The 23673-nt window shown below is 38.1% G+C and overlaps 1 protein-coding gene across 1 annotated transcript in view; it reads right to left on the bottom strand.

The window, feature by feature from the left end:
* Nucleotides 1-250: 250 nt before the first annotated feature.
* Nucleotides 251-23673, bottom strand: part of CEP41 (centrosomal protein 41) — a 60083-nt gene continuing 36660 nt past the window's right edge. Inside the window, exons 3-11 of the mRNA XM_037836149.1 lie at nt 16735-16782; nt 12593-12654; nt 11527-11596; nt 7612-7756; nt 5799-5950; nt 5352-5419; nt 4178-4292; nt 3511-3726; nt 251-2796 (exon numbers count right to left, since the gene is read on the bottom strand). Of these exons, the coding sequence (XP_037692077.1) occupies nt 2630-2796; nt 3511-3726; nt 4178-4292; nt 5352-5419; nt 5799-5950; nt 7612-7756; nt 11527-11596; nt 12593-12654; nt 16735-16782 (1043 nt within the window). The 3' untranslated portion in view covers nt 251-2629. The remainder of the gene's footprint in view (nt 2797-3510; nt 3727-4177; nt 4293-5351; nt 5420-5798; nt 5951-7611; nt 7757-11526; nt 11597-12592; nt 12655-16734; nt 16783-23673) is intronic.

Here is a 23673-nt window from a genome sequence, read left to right as displayed (position 1 = left end):
TGAGGTGGCAGTCGGTCCCTGCCAGAGCACGAAAAGAAACAGGGACTTCTGACTAGAAAGCTAAGCTCCCTTCCCCTAACTGGAATTATTTCCTCATTCATTTATACCAAGCGTATATCCCTTACTGGGAGATGCAGCAAAAGAGGCTCTCTTTCAAATCACACCATTCTCATGCAGCTTCCCCAAATCATCTCCACAGAGAGGAAGGAAGAGCTTGGCAGAGTTCAGCATATTCATAGCGAACAACAAATAAAGGACTGTAAGTTTAATCTTCAACATTCATAATTGCACAAAGAATCGCTGATCATTTAAATAATACATGCCAAATAGTCTAATGAAGGATTTTGGAAAGTAGAACAATAAAAGCAGTAAAAAAAATGTCTGAATGTCATAGTTAACAAAGTGCAGAATGAGAACAAGTCTTTTGAGGAGTGGCTATTTAAAACCCTTACTAACAGGGCTAACCACTATGGAGAAATACACATAAATATATTCCACCTGCCGAACCTCTCAGGTAAATACACCGCAATTCTAGTCAACAGTTTGGCTAAACTGACTTCCACGTATATACGAGAGTCTCTAACACTCATGTTGTTTTGTGATGTGAACACAGAGAATAGGAACGAAGGGGGACTACCATTTATTTTCAGAATAGAATCTGGTGGGGAAGCTAAACTCCTGATTAGTAAACTTTAAAATGGCAAAATCAGAATTTTGTTACAGAGAAAAAAGAATTTTTCTTAAAAAGGTTCATGTGTCCAAAATGGCTGAAAATCTTGTCTATGCTAGAGGAAAGTTGAGTGTGGAAAAACGTGCATTTTTTAACCTATGCTCTAAAGAAAAATAAAAGGCCACAGCACTCTGGCACTAGCAAAAGGCTGAACTAAGTTCTCAGGCAATAAATTTATGGGGAAACATGACAGGCTCCTCATTAATGCTATGTGTACATTGGCTGAATTTTATACAAGATTCTTGAATCTTGTGGAAAATTGGGCACGGCTTGACATCTGAACAATGTCCCTGGTTTGTTTGATTTCTAAAGCATCGGAAAATGTTGCACTTTGGAAATCAAGTAGAGGAGAAGAATAAACATACCCTAAAACAGAGCTAGGCTGAATCAGAAAGTTAGTTTTCCATATGTCTCTAGGAGCTATTTATTACCTTTATTTCTCTTATAAATACAGCCCCTCATGCTAGAAATACTGTGGCGCTTTTTGTTTTTTTTTTGGTGGCGAGAAAATAGTACCGTTAAGGCAAATCTTACCCAGCAGCGGTAACCACCTAAGGATAGGCAATTTTCAGTTGGTTTTTCAGAAGCTGGTTGCCATGACAAAGAGCACAATTTATTCCTTAGTCCGTCATCACAGCTACAGATCACAGACCATAAAAATTAACAAGGCTCTTTTCCTTTTCCTTACAATTTCAGAGTTCCTCATCCTTACCTGAGGTCTTTTGTTCCCCCAATTAAATGAGATGAATGTCAGTCATCTAGGCAAGTCAATTAATGCTGATTCAAAATTCCGGCCAAAACCAGAATCTATAATCACAATCTCCTAATCACAGCTGGGTCATGAGAATGAAAAGTAGGCAGGAAATTGCACTAATTACTCAATTAGACTAATACTGTATTTTAAAGCAAGGGCTTAAGGGGTTGTCAGCTCTGACAAAGAACTGTGTAGTCCTTTGCATCTTGTGTGCCTGCAGTTGCCCAACCAAAGCTGATGTTTTCAAGTGGCCATAATTTCTACCCATAGAACATGTATGAACCGGAGCTGAGCAATGTAAATTTACAGCTGGTAAACCAACCGCAGAGGAGGGTCAGCTCCGGTGGGCTTCAAACGGCCCTCAACACAGCCCTTGATATAATGGACAGGGCTTTCCGGTTCCAGCCCCTTGTTCCCTGCCTTAAGACAGCGGAGCACACACCATCACCTCTGCTGGCTCCAAGAAAACATTGAGGGAGATGGAGGATCAGCAAGCGTGAGAGTTACTCAACTAAATCTTAAAATTGAGCAATGCTCTCAGCTGCTGGCCTCCACATGCACAACAGAGCCTGCAGTGTGCGCTGGGAAGATAGCTCCTCGGTAAGCCAGCCTGCGTCTGGTGTGGGGCCTGCTGGCTGGCTGAAACCTAAAAATCATCGACACCCTCGGGGACAGCTTCTGAGGCAATCATCTGGAAAGCCTGCTTGGAGAATCCTTCGTAAAAACCAAGAACAGTGAACAAAAAAGAACTGCTTGGGAAGAACACACCAGCAGATGTGACTGAAGTATTTACAAAACAACATAGGAGAGAGAACAAACAAGCTGGACTGTATTAAAAAAAAAAGTAATAAAAACCTAAAAAAATCAGACCTTTTTCCCCTTATTCAGTTTCAAAGACTTAAATATTCTGTAAACAATAGGGAGGATATTGGAGCCTGCCACAGCTCTGTTTTCCATGGTTACTTCTCAAAATCCTTCTTGACTCGGATGTGGGGAGGGGGCGGGAGGCAGGAAGAGGGAAGAGGGCCTAGCCCGCATGTTGTGGTCTTTCCTCTGCAGCAGTTTCTGAAAATGACCAACTTGGGAGCTGCTCAGGGGTTCCGAAAGGAGAGGAAATATTTATTTGCCTAACAGAGACAAAGTCTTTACTTCCAGGGTTTGCCTTGCAGGTGGCCACTGCTGTGTGAGCGGGGGTTCGGGTGGCTGGCGGGACCCCCAGCGGGCATGCTCTGCCCGCCGCGGGCACCAGGAACCTTTGAGTCTCTTCCACCCTTGGAGTCTCTTCCAGAGGAGTTAGCTTGGTTCAGTCGACCTGAAGAGAGCAAGAGAGCAGGGAGCAGAGCGGCAAGGACGCTTCCAGGGACAGCCTGCCGAGAACACTTTTAAGCTAATGAAGGCTTATTCTGCAACCACTTTTCAGCTAGTGAAGTCCTATCCAGCATCTCCTTTAGGCTAATGATGACCTACTCCTCATCCTTGACATCAGCTTGAAGGTGGGGAAGGGAGTGGAGATAGAAGAAGGAAACCGAGATAGCCTTTTTTTTTCCCTTCTCCATCATCCCCAACCAACCTAGCCTGTCTTTCATTCCTTCTTTGGTAGAGAGGGGTGTAGGGTGAGCACAGATTAGAGGACAGGGAATATAAAGTAGTGGGTCAAAGATAAGGGGGGAAGAGAAACCATGAGGGCTTTCTTTAAATGCACTCAGAAGCAGCAGCAGGGCACAAAAACCTTTCAAGAAGGAATCCAAATGTCTTATGCTTCATTCCTCAACTATGCCTGAGATAAACACTTAATTTGATTGACAAAACGCTCTTCTCTTTCTATGTCTGTGCTCAACACCTAATTCTTGCCACTATTTGGCATCACCTCCACCCACACAGCATTTGTACCACATGCACAGGCCCCAAATATTTTAAGAATCTGAAGATATTATAAGAGATCAAGCTTCTCATATGATGCAGTGATGTTCAAAGCTTAAAATCTCAGGTTCCACAGAAAACATCTCTAAGGGTCAAAATCTCTTACTAGGATTTTCTGCAGGACCCTGATCCTCTTGCAGGTAATATTCTATCTTTTTTAAGTCTTCTGGGGTAAATCTCCATTTAGTCTCAGCTGGTGAGGGTGGCACTCTGGGGCTGGATCGCTTCCGAGCAGAACCAGGAGGAAGGGCCTGCTGACAAGAGGCTGGCAGGGAACCAGTGATCAGTCCTTCTGGGAACTTCTGAGCTAAGACTTTTAGACCTAGGTATAGAAGATCATCAGAAAAAGACACATTAAAACGGTGGGGCCAAGCCAAAACCCAGAAAGAAGCCAGTACTACTTCTAATCTATGGTCACCAAGTAGAGGCCAAAATTATAAGGACCTAAAATTTTTCTTAACTGCTCCATCATTAAGCAAATTACACCAGAAGATACCAGCTTTTCCAAAAATCCTTTTGCTCAAGTATTTAACATCAAGGATTTCTTATAGAGTCCTAAAGCAACATCATTATTTCAGGAATTAAAAACATGTGCTGATGGAGCTAATGGAAGTTTCTCCTAACTCCTGACTCCTATCAGCCAGCATGGTTTTCTCTCTTTCTAGAATACTAAATTCTGAGCACTGAAAGGAAGAAGGTGATGGAACTGGGATTGAAAAGCTGTGAGTCCAAATATCTTTTTTCAGTTCTAGGAAGAATGAAAGCCTGCTCACCTCCAGAGAGCATGAAGAGGTTCTCAAATCCCCGCTCACACATGGTGGTGGCGGCCTGGCTGGCCAGTCTTTCGTCATCGTCGTACAGAATGATGATCTTGCCATGGGCATTTTTCTAAAGAGTCATATTAGTTAAGGTTTGACAGCACTGAGCTAACGATTCTAGACTATAAGAGATCCCCAAGGAAGAAGGCACTGTCAAGTTCACCTTTCTCAGTTCGGAGGAATGGCGAATAGCCCCCTTTACACATTACGCTAGCAGTTATTGGATTTTTTTCTTGTCATGGAAACCACTCAAGCTGGTATTCTCTTCTTCTTCAAACAAATATTACTATGGTCCTAGACAGCACTAGTTAGATGCTTTACACCATTTAGCTCGTTTATCCTTACAGCCCTAGAAAGTAACTGTTACAATCCCCATTTTACAGACGAGGAAACAGAAAAACTTTGGTATTCAATGTGCCCAACTGCAGCCTTATTTATAATAGTAAAAAAATGGAAATGACCTAAAATCCAATACAGAGGAATGGCTTAATAAATTACAGTAAATCTGAAGATGAGATATGATCCAGCATCAAAAATGAAGTTTATAAAGAGCTTGTGTTACCATGGGGAAACACACGCTAATATGAAGTAGAAAAAAGCAAGACACTAAATTATATTTATTTATAGGATGATCTCAACTTTGTTTAACAAAACACATGGAAGACAGTCTGGAATAAAACATACCAAAAATGTAATAGGAGTTGCTTCTCAATTGTGAGATTATAAGAGATTCCGATTTTCCTTTTTATATTTTTCAGTATTTGAATTTTCTACTTGTGTGATTTTTATGAGCAGAACAAATTAAAATTTCAAGAAGAAAAAAATTTTAAATAGAAGGAAAATGGTTTACTTCTTAAGTTTTACCTGGGAAAGCTTTCTGGAAAAAAAAAGTCTTACGACTAACTTTCAGTGAATCATAACCGTTAACCTAATGTTTTCTGCCCAAAGTAGTATGGTCTGGAAGCATCTGCCTTAATAGAATCAGGATTCTCAGCAAATTCTAAAATATGTGAAGCTGATTAATATGAAAGGTCCTTCACAGAGTTTTCTTACAGGAACATGATGCATGGTAAGTTTGATTCTCACAATCCTCATACCACCCAACTCCTTAAAATGCAACAAAGGATACATATTCCAGAATATCATTTGAATAAGGGTTCATTGTTCTAGATAGAGTTGCAATTGGATAACTGTAAGCTGCAAAGAGAAGAAAAAACTTATGAAGTCTATAGTTCCATTAGTACAATTTGGCTCCAATTCCCAGCTGGTTTAAGATCTAAGAGCTAAAGAAATACATCTTCAAAACTGACATGCCACAAACTTAAACAGTTTTGTGAAGAAAAGAAAGAGGACATTATGAACAAAATATGAAGCTTCGCTTCACTGTTCTGAGTTTTAGCACTGGGCCCCTGAGCCATCTGAGAACATCTCCGGCCTCTCTTAGAGCCTTATAGTAGAGCCATAATGGATCCAGCTAATGTATGGTTTCCTTAACTGTTAACCAGGGGATGTATTTCAAGTACCCCTGGACTCAATGTCTTGGGAGCAAGACATTATTAAACCTTCTCTCTCTTACCTCCAACAATGTGGCACTGCTGGTAAGAATCTCTGTCTCGTACATCTAGCAGCAGGAAGGGGCAGTCAGGATAAGGTCTGTCTTTGGTGTTGGGCTCTGCTTTCTTCACTAGCCCTTTGTCTAGATCCAGCTCTCCAACACCACTGATGACGCTGCAAATGAAAAAGTAGGTCAGTAGAAACCAGTCAGGGGTTGGTGGCTTAAACGGCAAATGTTTCTTCAGAATAGTGAGATGAGTGCTCAATGTCTTTTGAAGAGAAAAGGAGAAATGGATAGTGTTTCGGTTCTGGCTCTGAATGCAGGATCCTGTAGATTCCTATTCAATCACACTGGACCTCAAAGTGGAACCCACATGTCCACACTTACTCTTCAGAGAAGGCATGCTAGGTCATCAGCATGGTTGAGAAGCTAGAAACCGTAAGAAACCGTAAGAGCACATGCTGCGTCCAGCATCCGGAGAAGCATCCGGAGAAAGAAAGAGGGGAACAGCTAATCCAAGGGGATTTAGAGACGTATAAGAAAGTAGAGCAAAGGGGGAAAGAATAAGGTTGCTAGGACAGGAAAAATGAAAGGTGTTTATACGTACATTATATGTAATATAAAATAACAAAAACATTTTAATATATTCCGTATACTTATATAGTGATCTATCCAATATGGACAGTGAACCTTAAATGTTATTTGTACTAATTTACTTGCATTTTATAGGTTAAAAAGTTGAGGCTTGGAGAGGCTTTTAGATTTGGTGGCATTCATGGAAAGAGATGGAATTAAAATGTGGGGTTTTGCAACTGCCACTTTTGTTTATAAGATTTTGTTGTGATATGGTCACCATATTAGTATTTTATGCAAAATGTGGTAAAAAAGTGAATCAAAGAAATGGTGTCATGAACAAAAGGCCAAGTAATGGAGTATCTGTATTGGAATGAGAAAATGATTTTACTTTCCTAGACAAATATTAAGACACATATGCCAAACCACAGATTAATAGGTAGCACAGTTCCATGCCCATCACGGCAAATCAACTTCTGCATGTAAATCTGATAAACGTGATAACTACATGCTGTGTAGTGCATATGTTGTTGAACCAAAGGAGAAGGAAATCCATTAGATAGGAAGCTGTATCCTCAGTGGAAGTCCTGTTGACTTACCTCTTCTTGAATGTAATTTTAGAGTTCACAAAGAAAGCTATAAAAATAATAATAGTGGAACTGATGATAGCAATTCTTTTTCTAGCATGTGCTGAAAGTCAGCATTGTCTTATAATCAATAGGTAATATTTGTGAGAAAATGCTGCATCCTAGTCCACGGGATAAGAAGGGCCAGTCACTGTGGTCTTACAATCAACACCAAGGGCAGAAGCAGAGGGCTGCTTTCACTCTCCTTTGCACCTATTCAATAGCAGAGCACCGTGTGCGACAGTGGAAGTATTTTTCTGATTCTAGACAGGGTAATTACAAGCTGCGGCACAGAAAAGGGAAAAAGAAAAATTCATACTCTTTGAGTCAAAAGATAGTAGTTGTAAAGCAAAACCCTTATAGCAAACTTGCATGTCAGAAGGCTGAGAACAATGGAACTGAGGAGTGAAAATGAATATTCTCCTATTAATATATTTTTACATTAACTGATTAAGAATGCCGTGAAAAAACTCAGGAGGTGGCATTTATATAAAGACAAAGTAGAAAGGCTGGGATTAAAATGTGGAACTTCACTACTGCCAGTTCTATTTCTAAGGTTATTAAATCACTGACATTGGGCTCTAGATGATCATGAAGGTAAAATGTTAGTGAACACACGAGTCGGACTAGAGTACCTCTGAAGCGTTGAGCGACTGGAGTCCCCGGCTCCTGCCCTGTTTATGAACTGGACAGGACTAGGCGGCTCCTCACCAGGGCTCCCCTTCCCATTGGTCCTGGCAGTGAGTTCAGCATCAGGGTCTGAAGTTGTAGAATCATTGTCTAAAATTGGCAAACGAATGAATAATTTGATCTCAGGATTTTTATTCTCTTATTAGGCATTTCCATTGAAATTAGGTCAAGAAAAGGAAATTCTAGCACTGTTATTAAATTGTTCTAGAAATTCTAATGCATAAGTTCTCAAAATGTAGTGTGTGGGTCCCCAGGAAGCCCCCAAGATCCTTTCTGGGGGTCCACAATGTGAAAACTATTTTCACAGTAAGAATCAACACAAGTGTTGATACTTGTGCTGGTGCAAAAGAAATGGTGGATAAAACGGCTGGTGCCTCAGCAAGAATTGGCAGTGGCACCAAATGGTATTAAAAGGTAAGCCCTGTATTTCTCACCATCATGCACACACTCACCGTAACAATATGCCAGTCTCACTAAAAAAATGCCCTGGATGAAGCAGTAAAAATTCATAATTTTATTAAATCCCATCCTTAAGTTCCTGTCATTTTAATATTCTGTGTGAAGAAATGGGAAGTACACATAAAGCAAGTTTGCTGCACACAAAAGGACCTGGTATGTCTCTCAAGGAAAAGCACAAGTGTGAGAGTTGAATTGCGAACTGAACTAATGACTTTTCTGTGACCATCCTTTCTACTTGGAAGAAACACTGATAGGAAAAACTATGGTTACTTAGATTTTGGTATCTGACAGACATTTTCTCAAAAATGAACTAAGTGACCCCATCATTTCAAGGAAAACATGGATTAAATGTAAAACAAAATAAGACAAATAAAACAAAAGCAACCAATACAAGAAAATACAGCAGAGTAATTTATCTTACTTTGAATTTTCTGAGGTTAAAACAATATGAAAAATACAACAGTAAAGGCTAATAGATTTCATCATGTAAAAATGAAAAAATCGTATATATGTCAAAAACCAACACAAAGAAAATTAAAAGGTGACTAACAAATAAGGAAAATTATCTGTAACATATATGAATGAGAAAAGGTTAGGATATTTAATTTACAAAGAGTTTTTTAATTAACTAGCTCTTTAATTGAAAAAGGGCCATGTGCACAAGGGAAACATGCAATCAAGATAAAATTGTCAATACAGAAAGGAAGTCTTCTTCCCCTTCCAGACCCACAGGCCCTCAGGCTTCCTCCTCAAGGGAACCACCGTCACACAGTTATTCTTCCTTCCAAAAATACAACAATATATTTCTGCATATATTTTACTGCCCGACCCCCCCACCCCCTTCACCTATACAGGAGCATCCCATGCATGCTGCTCTATACTTTGGTGTTTTGTTTGTTTTGTTTTACAAGACAAATTTATTTATTTATTTGTTATCAATAATATAGCTTGGAAATTGTTCCAAATCAGCCAGAGAAGATTTATCTCACTCATTTTCAAGGCTGTGTTGGTTTCCATTGTATAAATGTACCCTAATAATACAGAGCTTTGACAAATCGAAAGGCTTAGCCTCCTTATCAAAAAAATCCGAATCAAAACGAGGAGATGCCATATTTCAGCTATCAACTTGGCAAATATTGACAACCATGGTGATTATTCCTTGTTGGCTGGGGGTGGGGAGACAGGCATTCTCACCCACTCTGTGCAGGCGTGTGACAGGTGTCACCATGCTGGGGGTTACTGTGGCAATAAGCATCCAGGGTCTTACCAGGGTTACCGGCTCTGACCATCTGCAGCAATCGATCTTCAAGGAATAACCAGAATCACACAAAACTTTGTCTATACACTGAAGCATTATTTTATAAAAGTGAACAACCAGAAAAAACAGTAACGCTCACCCATAGAATAATTTTTTAAAATATGATATATCCAAAGGATAGACATTGCAAGACAATACAAACTTTACGATATGCTTTTGAAATCTGTTTTAATAACCTAGGAAAGTAGGCATGATAAAACGTTAGTGAAAAAATATATAAAGAGTATGGATTTGATTGGGGTGGGGAGTTGGATGGGGGAAAGAGGACTGTTATTAGTTAGCTCAATTTTCTTTATCATATTTTTTTTGCATTTTAAAATTTTCTATAAACATACTGTTAAATCAGGAAAAAACTCCACAATAAACATTATAAAAATAATTTTTATTCCTTCAAAGATAGTCAAAATGCATACAGACAACAATATGTTCTACAGGCCATTCCTGAGTGAGTTATTATTCTGCGTAGGGCACTAGAAAAACACTAATATTACTCACACATTATGGTGTCCTACTTTAAAAGAGCCTATTTTGCTGTGCACATTTATCTCAGAAGAGAAAATTGCATGTGCCCATATGTTCTGCTGCTTGCAAATCTCAACAATGAATTAAAAGCCCAAATCCAGGTTCTTATATAACTGGGCTAAAATTGTATGAGGAGACTCAATTATCTCTGTTACAAAGAGCCCTTATTTCTCTGCCAGGTGAGAGGCATCTGTCAAAGATAAATTCCTGTCTTTTCCAGATTCTCTTTATCTTCCCTAACAAAAACCAGCCCAGGGAAATGACAGTTGAGTTGCATAAACCCAGTGTTCAAACTTCCTGAGAAACTTGTCTTGAAATCAGAAGTCAAATTCCTGGCCTACATCAACCCTCACACAACACATTCCCCTTCAATACACAGCCACACGTTGATTGTCGGGTACTTGAGGATTAAATAAAGACCTTAATTCTGTGTATCCTTTTCATGAGAGTACAACGAAGAGGTTTTATTTTCAACTCGGTATTTAAGCAAGGGAATCTGGAGCCTACCTATCTATTGAGCCTTATCTCCTCCCCAATACCTACTCCTGCCTTGGACCACAGCCAGCTTGGACTACGTGATTCTCCAAACTTGCTCGGCACGCCTTCATCTTGATGTCTTTGCGCGGCTGCTCCTCAGCCTGCAAGGGCCTCACCCTGCAAGGGCCTCACCCTTAACTTGCACCTATTGAATTCTACTCCCGCTTCAAGGCCAAGTCAAAAGCGCTCTCCTTGAGGAAGTCTACCTCAGCTTCCTAACTGGAAAGTACCTTCTCCTTCCTCGGAACTCCCACAGCACCCAGCATCTCTCTAAAGGCACTTTCCAGAATCCCTTAGGGAGGCAAAGTAGGTAGTGAGAAGACACTGGATTTTGCTACCGGAGACACTTGGATTTGTATTCCAAGTCCATCACTTATTAGCTGTACCACCTTGAGCAAGTAATTATTTGTTAATTAATTTGTTAATTAATTAACATCTTCCTACTAGAGTTTTTGAGAAGGTTGAATAAGAAAACCTATGTGAAGTATCTAGCAATATAGTCAACAAATGACAGTTCCCTTCCATACCTCCATTATTAAATCCCATACCATGTAATTTCATGTTCCTGTCATCACTCTCCTCACCCAACACCCACACCCACCCCACCCCTCCACACATGTGTGCATGTACACATACGACTACAACCTCCATGTGAGAAGAGCTGTGTTTTTTTTTGTTTTTTTTGTTTTTATCTATGTAGCATCATAGCACCAAATACTGTGACTTGTACTTACACGGAAGGTATTAAAAATGTTTGCTGGAAAAAAGTGATCAGTAAGTGAAACATCTAAAACATTCAAAATTACAAACTTTAGAGCCAGAAAACCGGATGGCTGTTGTAAAGAAATAAGACTTAACAATTGAAGTACCAGATAACATTTCTCTGAGAGTAGCAATATAATTACAAACAGGCACATCAAAGTCCCAAGCCCCTGTGAACAAAACAGCAAATGTGAACTGCGTGTCCTTTCTCAAATGGTTAATCTGTTATTTTCCCCACATCCTCAATAACCATTCTCATTACCTTCTAGTCTTTGAATCTCCTCAGCTGTCACTTCCAGTGTTTGATCGGATAGGGAAGCAACTTGGATGACCTGATAGAAAAAGGATGAAATGTGTACATGTTTGTTTTTTGATAGAGGCAGTTTTGTCCTTTGTAAAAGATGAGGAAACAACAAGCATCAAAGATCCTCCTGTTTTAAAGGGCTGTTGGTGTCCTCAATTGTAGGCTGAATCTCAGGCCCCCTTACTTTGGTGGTGGTAATTACACTGCAGATGATCATTACAGAAGAAAAGATTAATTTAAAAGCTTCACAAACAAACTTAAAAAATCAAAAGGATAATTTAGGAGAACATGAATAAGAGTTTAAAAGTACATCTGTATGTATTCTGGTCCCAACACAACACATCATTTCTTGAAAATGCAATCCTGACTTACAGTAATAACACAGAATTGCATCAGCAATTCTTCATGCGATGAAGAAATAAATGTAATTACCAATATACTGATTACAGCATTATTTATATCTACACACAGTTTTTATTTTTAAAGCACTTTGCACAGCTTAACTCCCAAGACTCAGGATCCACGTGGAGTTATACCAATGTAACTCTTGTTTGGGGGCTAGAAAGTCCACAGTTTTAAATGAAGGAATAATGTGATTTGCCCAAAGTAAGAAAATATCCCAAGGTAGAATGACCTGGAAAAGAGCTAATTTATAGAAGAAGGGAGATCCCTTGGTTTTCACAAAGAAAAAAATGTCCAAACAATCCAGAACCTGGAATTCTAGATTCTAAATATTTAATTAAAGGTACTAGGAAAAAATGACATCTAAACCACAAATTTGATGAATTATAAGTAGAATGCATAATATTTTACTTTACAGAATTCTTACCAAAGAAAAGAAAAAATCTTTGTACCGCCCTAGTGTGAACACATACCACAAACCAATTAATCTTTCCATAGGTGAAATACAAAGAATGAGAAGAAACCCCTTTGCAAACATTATCTAGAATCAAATTTAGAAATACTCACAAGAAGCAACACAAATTAGAAATTCTTTCCTCCAGTGGAAGATCATTAAACTTACCAGCTGGGCAAAAGTTGTAACTTTTAGTCTCTTGAAAAGTTCATCTTTTTTGTATCTATAGTCTGAAAAACAGGATAGGACAAATACTTTTCTAGGTTTATTTGACTTTCTTAGAGCTATTAATTCTTTTTAGTCATCGAGTTATATATTTTTCAGTTATTTATATGATTTTATGTATATTATCTCATTTGATCTTCATGATACCCTCAAGATTTGATGTGGCAGGTATTATTATCAGCTCTTCATTTTTTCCCCTTGTTTTGGCCATTCAGAAGCTTAAAGTTGAATTTGTAAGCCACATTTTCGCATATAGCGACTTTATCCCTCAACCTGCATTTTATCAGTCTAACATTTCCCTTTTACTACGTTATCTCCACTTTTACCATATTACATTGCATGCATGTTTGTAAATGCCTAGAATCCTTTCCGAAACAAAGCAGGGAATAAATGTTTGCATTTTACGAGTGAGGACAGAAACCCAAAGAAGCTGAATTGCCCCAGGTCACACAGCTGGCAAGATCTTTACACCCTACTGTTCTGATTCCAGCCTGAAAAGAGAGCAATAATATTCCTGAAATGACAAACCATGCTAGTTACACAGGACAACAGTTTTTTCGAGGGCTATAAAACTATAAGTTACTTCGGTCCTGATAACCTCTTCCTATCAGTTTCTCTTCAGCTCCACTTCAGTAAAAATCAACCTGTATTTATTCAGTGCTACCTTTATACTTCTGAGACATAACTGAAATGAGGTACTTCTGCACTCGTTTGTGTTAATAATTCTTCCTACCATGTTAAACAGTTTAAAAAAATGGAACCAATCTCACTTTATCTAGTATCTGTCCCATCGCTGCATGTTGAGGGTTAGCTTCCTTATAACTTTTCTGAAGATGACTGCCAATTCTGAAGAGTTTTTAGTGCTGAACTCTGTCCCACCCTTCAACCCTCAACTCCTCTTCTACGTTTTATATTGGTGACCATGACTCCTTAAATACTGCCTCATTATTTCAGAATTACTGAAGGTTGGCTGGACAACTGCTATGGCCTTTATAGTATAAATAACTCATAAATCAAGACTCCTGGCAACAAAGCAAAGGATTAAAGGTATTTAAGATTATTTATCTGGTATAACTAATCATTTCCATGAATTTTCCAAAAAAAAAAAAAAAAAATCAGCATAGACTGGATGGCTTCTTTGTAGGATAATTTTAGCTTGGTTTACCAAATACCCTAAAACTCAGATTCAGGAAATTATATTACCTTAAAAATCAGCCTCCTGTAAATATATCAAGGTTCTTTTTTACAGAGAATCAAGGATTCTCTGTTCTAAAATATCTTAAAGAGAACAGTTTGGCCAATAGCTGACCAGAAAATTTCTAGAAAATTCTTAGAGCAACTTCTTCTGCACACAACAAGGCTTCTAAAGCCTGCCAGGAAGCAAATCCAAATAGGCTGAGCAGAGTTTTAAAAAGCGCAACTGAATAACTTGTCTTCCACTCAACTGACACCAACTTGCCTACCAAAAGGCATTTATGTAAACAAAAATGGCTAAACATCAACTAATGAAAAGCCAACATAAATGCCTTTATGCTTTTAAGCAGTTGTACTACGACATTTATCCAGTGATATTCTTTTGGTATGTATATATAGTTTGAAATCCTTCTTCTCCAATTCTTCACATACTAAGAACAAAACGTACATGTTAAAATCCCCATTAACTAAATAGAGATTACCGTAAAAACAAAAAAACAAACAAACAAACAACAACAACAAAAAGCAGCCTTTGCTATTTTCTAATAATTGGCATGTCTAAGGTCCTCTGCACCAACACTAGAAATTTCACTGCACATTTAAGCCTGAACTCTACATACCTGGTTCTGGTTTAGGACAGCCATCATTAGGACTTTCTGACATTATTACTCAGAGATAAAAGATCAAACTAAACGTTTTACAGTAAGTTTTAAATTTTATAAAAAGGACAACTTGGAAAGCTCTGTCTGTGTGTCCTTGCAAGAGTGCACAGAGCTTTAAGAATGTGGCTTCTGCTACCGTAGCTTCTCCCAAACTCTGTGTTGAAGACAATCCTAGTTTAAGATATGTTATCAAGTTTTGCTTCTCCAGTAAATCCGGGGTCTAAGTCTGTCTCTCTCGAGTTACTGTAAGGACAGAGACCTGACTATCTAGGATGTTTCATACTGTGTCCAACTAGTGTCACCTAACCACCAGAAATCAAGAATAGGCTTTGTGAGCAGTCAATGGATGCAGTGTCTATTTTCCCCAGGCAGAGTTGAAAGAATATTCAGATTACAGAGTTTTTCTGTGTTTTCAGAGTTCTGCTAAAACACGTTATTAGCAAAGGGAAGTTGGGCTCCCAGTGGAAGACAAATCAAAGGAGGTAACAGAACAATGTTTGTGATTTCACAGACAGACATAGCACCTAAGGTAATCTGAGTTCAATGATGGGTCTAGGGTGTCGTGAAACAAGACAATATTCTCTTCCCTTTCTACCCAAAAGAACACTTAGAACAGAAAGCGGGAAGTGAGAGGGAAATATCTTCTAAAATGTAGACCCCAAACCAGAGTGTGAAGTAATTCTAGTCAGGGAATCAGCACAAAGTATGTGAAATAAGGAGACAGGGACCTCCTGTCTTACTAAAAGAAAGACCGTAACTTCTAAAAAGGCAATGTGAAGTGAGCATTTTCAAAGACTTTATTCCAAAGGTATTTCTTTGGGAAGATAATTTCCCTTTTAAGTTTAGATATTAAAGAAACCACATTGTAATTTTAAGAAATGTTTTAAACAGGGTTTTGGCAATCTGGATGGAACAGGACATTTTTATGAGGCAAGGTTCTGGTGCGTGTAATGGAGCTCACACTCAGCTACAAATGGATGGGAGCTGAAAGCGACTACAAACCATAATAGAAGCAGCCAGCTGAATTTTGTCTGCCTAGGATTAATTAAGAACGACAACAATAAAACAGAAGTGAGTAAACAAGATTTTTTACACAGTTAAAAAATGTAGTATATATTATATATATTTACATATATTATAAAATGTATAAGATGAAAAGAGAAAGATATTGGGACATTCTGCATTTTTAAAAATGTCTATAGGATTAGCCCTTATGGACTGAAAGTGGCAAATAAAAACAGAGTCAGCTTAAAGCTGCTCCTCAGTCCACATCTATTGTCTGGAGTTTCCCAATACAGCAGTAATTCAAAAAGAACAGAAACAGTATCATTTTAGATGAAAAAGTCTGCTGTATACGAAAAAGTTTGGGCATATTCTGGACTTGTGGTTTTCTCTTCCAAGAGAAAGTCTATTATCAGAGCCAAGTCCTGAACTGCTATCAGAGTACCTCTTTACTACCATCTGCTAAATACCCTCCTAGTATTGGGTCTCCTACTTAGGATATGAACAAATTTGTCTTTAGAAAACAGATGTTTCTACTTCTTTAATTCTGGCTTTGATGTTTACATTTTATTTCTCTTTTGAAAGCAGATTGAAAAATTTTGATTTTGTGCAAGGGCAATGCACTCAATGACTAGGAGCATATCTCTGCATAAGATTAATTAAAAAAGGATGTGCATGAAATATGATTTTTAATTAAAAGAAAACCACATTGCAGTGAATTGATAATGCATAATACTTCTTTGAGAAAAAGCTCTTTCTAACACCCCAATGTCTTTCCTGAATATTCCCTAATTTACATTCATAGGATGATATAAAGTAACATCTCAGGTATTAGAAAATAGAAAGAAAAGATTAAGTACCTTGAGAAAGGCCTTGAAAGCTGTAGTGCAATGAAACTAGAAGCTTGGGGTCTGACTGCTTAGCTAGAGCTCATTCCAGCGGACCTCCCTCCACACTCCAGTGTTCACATCTCCCACTGGACGTATGTCGGGAAGAACTCAGAACCACAAGCCACAATCTTAAGAGCTTGCCAGGATGATACACAGTGTTTCCCACATCCTTCTGGGCTCATGTGACTCCCAGAACTCTCTGCCATGGTTTCAGGTCTCGGGCCCCACAGCTAGCGAGTGCGTTAGCTATAGTGTATAGTTAGGGTTCCTAATAAAATACCCAGATTTTAGAACTATAGAATTCCATTTTCCCAAACCAGCAATCGCATTTACTCACTTTTTTTGATCTCTTCTAGTTTCTCAGTGTATTTAGTCATACTGTTACCTAAAAAGAGAATAAAGATTTTTAGATATACTTTAAATGGAAGTAAACAAGTAGCACCATGAAAGCTGATTGGAGAACAAGAACTCTCTAAGCCTTCCTATCCTGTTCCTATGGGATTCTAGACAGTAGGCAAATGGGCCAGAGGGAGTAAATAGTCTTTTGGATTATATAGTATCATTAAAAGACAAAGATATGAGGGAAATGTTTTGGTCAAATGTGTTTAAGCTGGTGTACATACCCATTAAACATTTTAGAAGTCCCAGGCAGTATGGATGATCATTTTATATTAATTTTTTTTTCTTTTTGAGTCAAAGTTTCCCCCTTCCTTTGATCCCTCTGTGATCTTTTTGTGGAGAAGACATGGAGAGGAATGTTTGAATGTCTAAAATGTGCCCTGGTGACTACTCAAGCAACTCCTTCCTCTCGGCTGTCTTTGTGGTTTCCCTCTTTCCTGAATTTGGTCTTCCACCATTCATGCTGGTGTTTCATGCTGATGTTGCAGCCTGAACTAGACCACACAGTCCGTAGACTACAATTCACCTTGGATTGGTTTGCTGAGAAATAACAGCAGATCTCACCACTGTGGAGAGTCCTTGGTCCTCATGTTTTATAGTCTGGTTCTATAATATGAGGTTCTAGCCAAGGTGGTTTGGAGAGTTTTCATACATTAAAACTGAGCCAGGATCTTCTGGTTTCCAAATGAACTAAATTCTAGCTCTCAAGTCAGGGGCTATTATTTTTTTACTAGGCATGCTTTGATTTGATTCAATTCAACACAGCAAGCTCTCTCTGGCATATAAAAAGTATAGAAAAAAGGGAAAGCATTCAAAGTAATTTCTCATTTGTGAAATTGTGCTCATAACTTTTTAAGCCCTGAAAGGATCTAGTCAGATTCAGCCCCAACTTCTGATAAAAGAAATGCTTCTAATTAATGATATAAACTGATATTTTTAAGACTATTCTGAATCTTCCTTCACATTTGAGTCAAAAGCAGAGAAAGGAAATCCTTGCTCTGAACCCCAAAATGCATTCACAAGAAAAACAACTTGCTTATATTTATTATTATTAAACCTTTACAACAAATTGATCATGGAATAAAATTCCATTGAGTATTTTTTTTTTTCCTAAGACACACAGTCTCTGAATCAGGACGAGAAAGGAAAAGTCTCTATAGTCCTAGACTCAGACTATATCCTTCCAAAACCTCGGAGAGAGATGAAGGCCGTCAGGGCTGCTCAGAAGGCTAACCCTCCTTAAGAGATGCTGAGTACATCTCAGAAGAGGCTGAAATATCACCAAAAACAAGGATTAGAACCAAATATGATCTTTTGTAGGTTCTTCAGACAGCAAACGACCTGAGATGTGACCAGATCTCCAGAAAGGAAACCACAAATTCTTCCTAGACACATATTCTACTCCCCCCCACCCCTCAATCACAACTCAGAGCAGTATGTTGTTCATGTTCTCACAATCTTATTCTTAAAATATTTATGCAGTAGCGTTTGGTTAGTCTCCCATATTTTCATGTTGTGGAATGCTGCAGTTCCTTACTTTTGGCTAGGTAAGCTTTGGGCAGTCTAGTCAGAAAATGGAGGTACAAAAAGGATTACTGACCTGCCTAGTGACACAGTTAGTAATTATGCCAGAATTAGTGTTCCCAACCTCCTGGTTTCTCATATGGCTCAGAAGAACACACTGCTTCTCTAGTTGTGCCGTTTTAAAACCATGATTTCACCGTGAGGTAAATATTGTACTTCATTAATACTAGCAGGTGGGAACCATTTTATGCTCTAAATTCCCTAAGGCATACTACGCATGGAAAACAATAGCCAACCTTATTATATATAGTCTTTATTATTTAAAAAGTTGCATTTCTAGTCTATAGCAGTTTCTACTAACAAAGAGTAAAAAAATCCATTGCTGTGTACTCAACATTTCCAGAATATTTACATAGCACTTCATATTGGAATTGGAAGAGCCTCACAACAACCCTGTGAGGTAGGCTGTCACTCCTACTGGTTAGTTTTGTTTTTTCTCTACTACAGAAGAAGGCAGAGAAATAGAGTTTTTTGCAAAGTTATACAAATATTTGGCAAAATTAAGAACAAAATCTAAAAGGACTGTTGATATAAAGCTCTTTTCATTATAGACATTCATTCTATCCAGGTAGAACTGCATTGTTTCATTTGGAGAAATGAGACATAAAATCCCTAAAAGTGATTTTAGAAAGCATGAAAAGTGGCATTTTATCCCATTTCATATACTGCTGATATCTTAACTAAGCAGCTTTTCCTACTGAATTCTAATTACATCTGAAAATAACTTATTGAGCACCATTTTAGAAACACTAGAAATGAATCAATTTTAAAATTCATTTATTTATAAACACATCTTTGTTTTTTACAAAAGTAAGGTGACTAAAAGACTAACAGCAAACAATTTTAAAAAAAAATTGAAATTACAAATGACTGCCAACAAATTTTCCTAGATAAGACTTTGATTAAAAATGTCAGTGGCTCCCCAGTGCTTACTGAACAAAGTTTAAACTCATTGTTTTGACACTGAAAGCCCCTCCAATCTACCTGCCTCTTCAATCTTGCCTTAATTACTAAACCTGACAACCTCTCTGCTAATCTTTCCAGTTCTCTAACATGTCACCCTGTCTAAGTAATCATAATAGCTCAACCAGCAGGAAGTGGTCTTTTGTCCTCTAACCTTCTACAGCATTCAGTTTACTTCTCCCAAGACATTTATCATTGTACTGCCTTATTTGTGTGCACATCTTATCTAACTTACTATACCGAAAGTCCAAAACTATTTATACACTCATCCGCACACATGCACACAGACACACACACACACACACACACACACACACACACACACAAAGTGTCCCTTCCATTGTCTAGCATAGGAAGCACTCAAAAATATTTGCTAAATGAAATATATTATGAAGATCTACGATTTGAAGAATGCTTATAATGAATTATTTTATAATACAAATAATCACACCACATTTGGTTTGAATTTTTGTACAACTGATTTTTAAAACCATGCAGAATGTGATTTATATAAAATATATGTTATGTGCCACATATATGACCGATACTATTTCAGGCCTCAGGTGACCTAGAAATATATAAGGTGGCATTTAGCTTCTACTTAACTTACAATTTAAGTTGCTACAAAAGATGTATAACAAAAGTTTTATAATTAGAACCGAGAGTGACACAACCTAATTGCATCAATAGTGCTATGCAAAGATAGAGCACAATCAATGAATTGAGTGACTTATTCATTAGATCTTTTCCATTGCTTTCCTACAATTTAATAACATTATTTGTACCATGCCAATAAAAAAAGCAAGTTATTTTAAGGAGCAGTCATCTAAAATGGGTAGGACTTATAAGGCATGAACTCAATTGCTAAGAGACAATTCCATTGCTTTATTTTTCTTCAATATCTCCCTTCTCTGAAGAGAAGTTCTTTTGGCTCAGAAGGGGCAGAAAGAGTGAAAAGAGGCACAGTGGTCCTTTGTTAATCTCAATAAGTTATAAATGTGTGTATAATGATTTTTGGTTTGTAAAAGGCTTTCACATATATTTCTTCATTTGACATAAGAAACAGAATTAATTCAATACCAAAGAAAAATGAACAGAGTAACTAGTAAGTAATGAGTTTGAGTGCTTTAAGATCAAGGCAATTAGCAAATATTCAGGAACAGTAAAGACTAAAGAAGAAAAAAGGAAATGACTGGTTCATGCGGAGGTAACAAAAAAAAAAGAATTAAAAAATAAAAACTAAGGCTAGAAAAGACTAAGTGGAGAAATTATACAGAATTTTGGAAAGCTAAAGAAAATGAAGTTAGATTGAAATGAGGGGCTAATACAGGCAATGAGAGATTGTAGGGGACTAATAAAGGGACAGCCCTGTGGTGTGGAAAGTGTCCCTAATCAGCCTGTGGTGCTGCCGAGTAGGAACCCAGAGGAGTGCTGAGAATACATGAGAACCCTGTGGTGCCGACTGAACAAAATGCTGTCAGGGATTTCATCAGAAGCATAATCCATTCATGGCACAGTCTGGCAAGGCTGGGGAGCTGGTAATATACATATACTCGGGCACCTATGGAAAAAAGAAATATTTGAGGTTCACAATAATTCTGAGATTTCTAGCCATGGTTATATATCAGGGTTTGAGTTTATAAGAGAAGCAGAGCCAGAAGTACAAGAACAAAAATTAATTTTTACCCAGGAAGAAGATATCAGTCTTTGAAGAACTCAGTGTAAAGTGACTAGGGTGAAGACAGGAGACATCACGAAATTCTTGACTTCTTGTGATTAACTCTAAATTGCTTGTTGTTTGGTAAGAAAAGATTAAAGATCCATCTCTTTAGCCAAGAAATGAGAAATGCTCACTCATTCCTCTGTCTATTTCCACAGCTCTGACCGCAGAGCTTAAAATCATACCTTACCCTTAGTCTTACTTGTGCTGTAAGGTCACTCTTGTACTTTCTTAATCAGGACTCTACAATTCTTTTTACTTCATAGTATACAAGTAAATGATACCATTTATACAAAATGTTGGGGTTTGCGTTGCCCCAGGCTCTGATGCAACCCAGAAGGCTGAAGGGACATTTCGGGTAGGAAGCTTTGTCCCAACATACAAGGAGGGAAGGCACAAAATGCATAGAAAAACATGCATTAAAATAAAAACTATCCCCTAAATTGACTTTAAAATATTTTTTAAATTTTAAATAATAACAACAAAATCAAACGTCGAATGAGATTTCTCTCCCACATTGACTTTTTTTTTTATCTTCATTTTATTGAGATATATTCACATACCACGCAGTCATACAAAACAAATCGTACTTTCGATTGTTTACAGTACCATTACATAGCTGTACATTCATCACCCAAATCAATCCCTGACACCTTCATTAGCACACACACAAAAATAACAAGAATAATAATTAGAGTGAAAAAGAGCAATTGAAGTAAAAAAAGAACACTGGGTACCTTTGTCTGTTTGTTTCCTTCCCCTATTTTTCTACTCATCCATCCATAAACTAGACAAAGTGGAGTGTGGTCCTTATGGCTTTCCCAATCCCATTGTCACCCCTCATAAGCTACATTTTTATACAACTGTCTTCGAGATTCATGGGTTCTGGGTTGTAGTTTGATAGTTTCAGGTATCCACCACCAGCTACCCCAATTCTTTAGAATCTAAAAAGGGTTGTCTAAAGTGTGCGTAAGAGTGCCCACCAGAGTGACCTCTCGGCTCCTTTTGGAATCTCTCTGCCACTGAAGCTTATTTCATTTCCTTTCACATCCCCCTTTTGGTCAAGAAGATGTTCTCCGTCCCACGATGCCAGGTCTACATTCCTCCCCAGGAGTCATATTCCACGTTGCCAGGGAGATTCACTCCCCTGGGTGTCTGATCCCACGTAGGGGGGAGGGCAGTGATTTCACCTTTCAAGTTGGCTTAGCCAGAGAGAGAGGGCCACATCTGAGCAACAAAGAGGCATTCGGGAGGAGGCTCTTAGGCACAACCATAGGGAGGCCTAGCCTCTCCTTTGTAGCAACCGTCTTCCCAAGGGTAAAACCTATGGTAGAGGGCTCAACCCATCAAACCACCAGTCCCCTATGTCTGTGGTCATGTTAGCAACCATCGAGGTGGGGTAGGCCAATACCCCTGCATTCTCCACAGGCTCCTCAAGGGGGCACTACATCTTTTTTTTTTCCTTGTTTTTCTTTTATTTTTTTTTAACTTTCCCTTCTTTTTTAAATCAACTGTATGAAAAAAAAGTTAAAAAGAAAACAAACATACAATAAAAGAACATTTCAAAGAGACCGTAACAAGGGAGTAAGAAAAAGACAACTAACCTAAGATAACTGCTTAACTTCCAACATATTCCTACTTTACCCCAAGAAAGTTACATAATATAGCAACATTTCTGTGAACTTGTTCCTACTATATCCATCAGAAATTAACAGACCATAGTCATTCCTGGGCATCCCCAGAACGTTAAATAGCTTATCTGTTCTTCTTGGATTATTGTTCCCCCTTCCTTAATTGCTCTCTATTGCTAGTTCCCCTACATTCTACATTATAAACCATTTGTTTTACATTTTTCAAAGTTCACATTAGTGGTAGCATATAATATTTCTCTTTTTGTGCCTGGCTTATTTCGCTCAGCATTATGTCTTCAAGGTTCATCCATGTTGTCATATGTTTCACGAGATCGTTCCTTCTTACTGCCGCGTAGTATTCCATCGTGTGTATATACCACATTTTATTTATCCACTCATCTGTTGAAGGACATTTGGGTTGTTTCCATCTCTTGGCAATTGTGAATAATGCTGTTATGAACATTGGCGTGCAGATATATGTTCGTGTCACTGCTTTCCGATCTTCCGGGTATATACCAAGAAGTGCAATCGCTGGATCGAATGGTAACTCTATATCTAGTTTTCTAAGGATCTGCCAGACTGACTTCCAGAGTGGCTGAACCATTATACAGTCCCACCAACAATGAATAAGAGTTCCAATTTCTCCACATCCCCTCCAGCATTTGTAGTTTCCTGTTTGTTTAATGGCAGCCATTCTAACCGGTGTTAGATGGTATCTCATTGCGGTCTTAATTTGCATCTCTCTAATAGCTAGTGAAGCTGAACATTTTTTTATGTGTTTCTTGGCCATTTGTATTTCCTCTTCAGAGAACTGTCTTTTCATATCTTTTGCCCATTTTATAATTGGGCTGTCTGTACTATTGTCATTGAGTTGTAGGATTTCTTTATATATGCAAGATATCAGTCTTTTGTCAGATACATGGTTTCCAAACATTTTTTCCCATTGAGTTGGCTGCCTCTTTACCTTTTTGAGAAATTC

This window comes from Choloepus didactylus, chromosome 5 (genome assembly GCF_015220235.1).
Source record: "Choloepus didactylus isolate mChoDid1 chromosome 5, mChoDid1.pri, whole genome shotgun sequence".
Taxonomy (NCBI): domain Eukaryota; kingdom Metazoa; phylum Chordata; class Mammalia; order Pilosa; family Megalonychidae; genus Choloepus; species Choloepus didactylus.
This window is presented reverse-complemented; position numbering and strand designations above follow the sequence as displayed.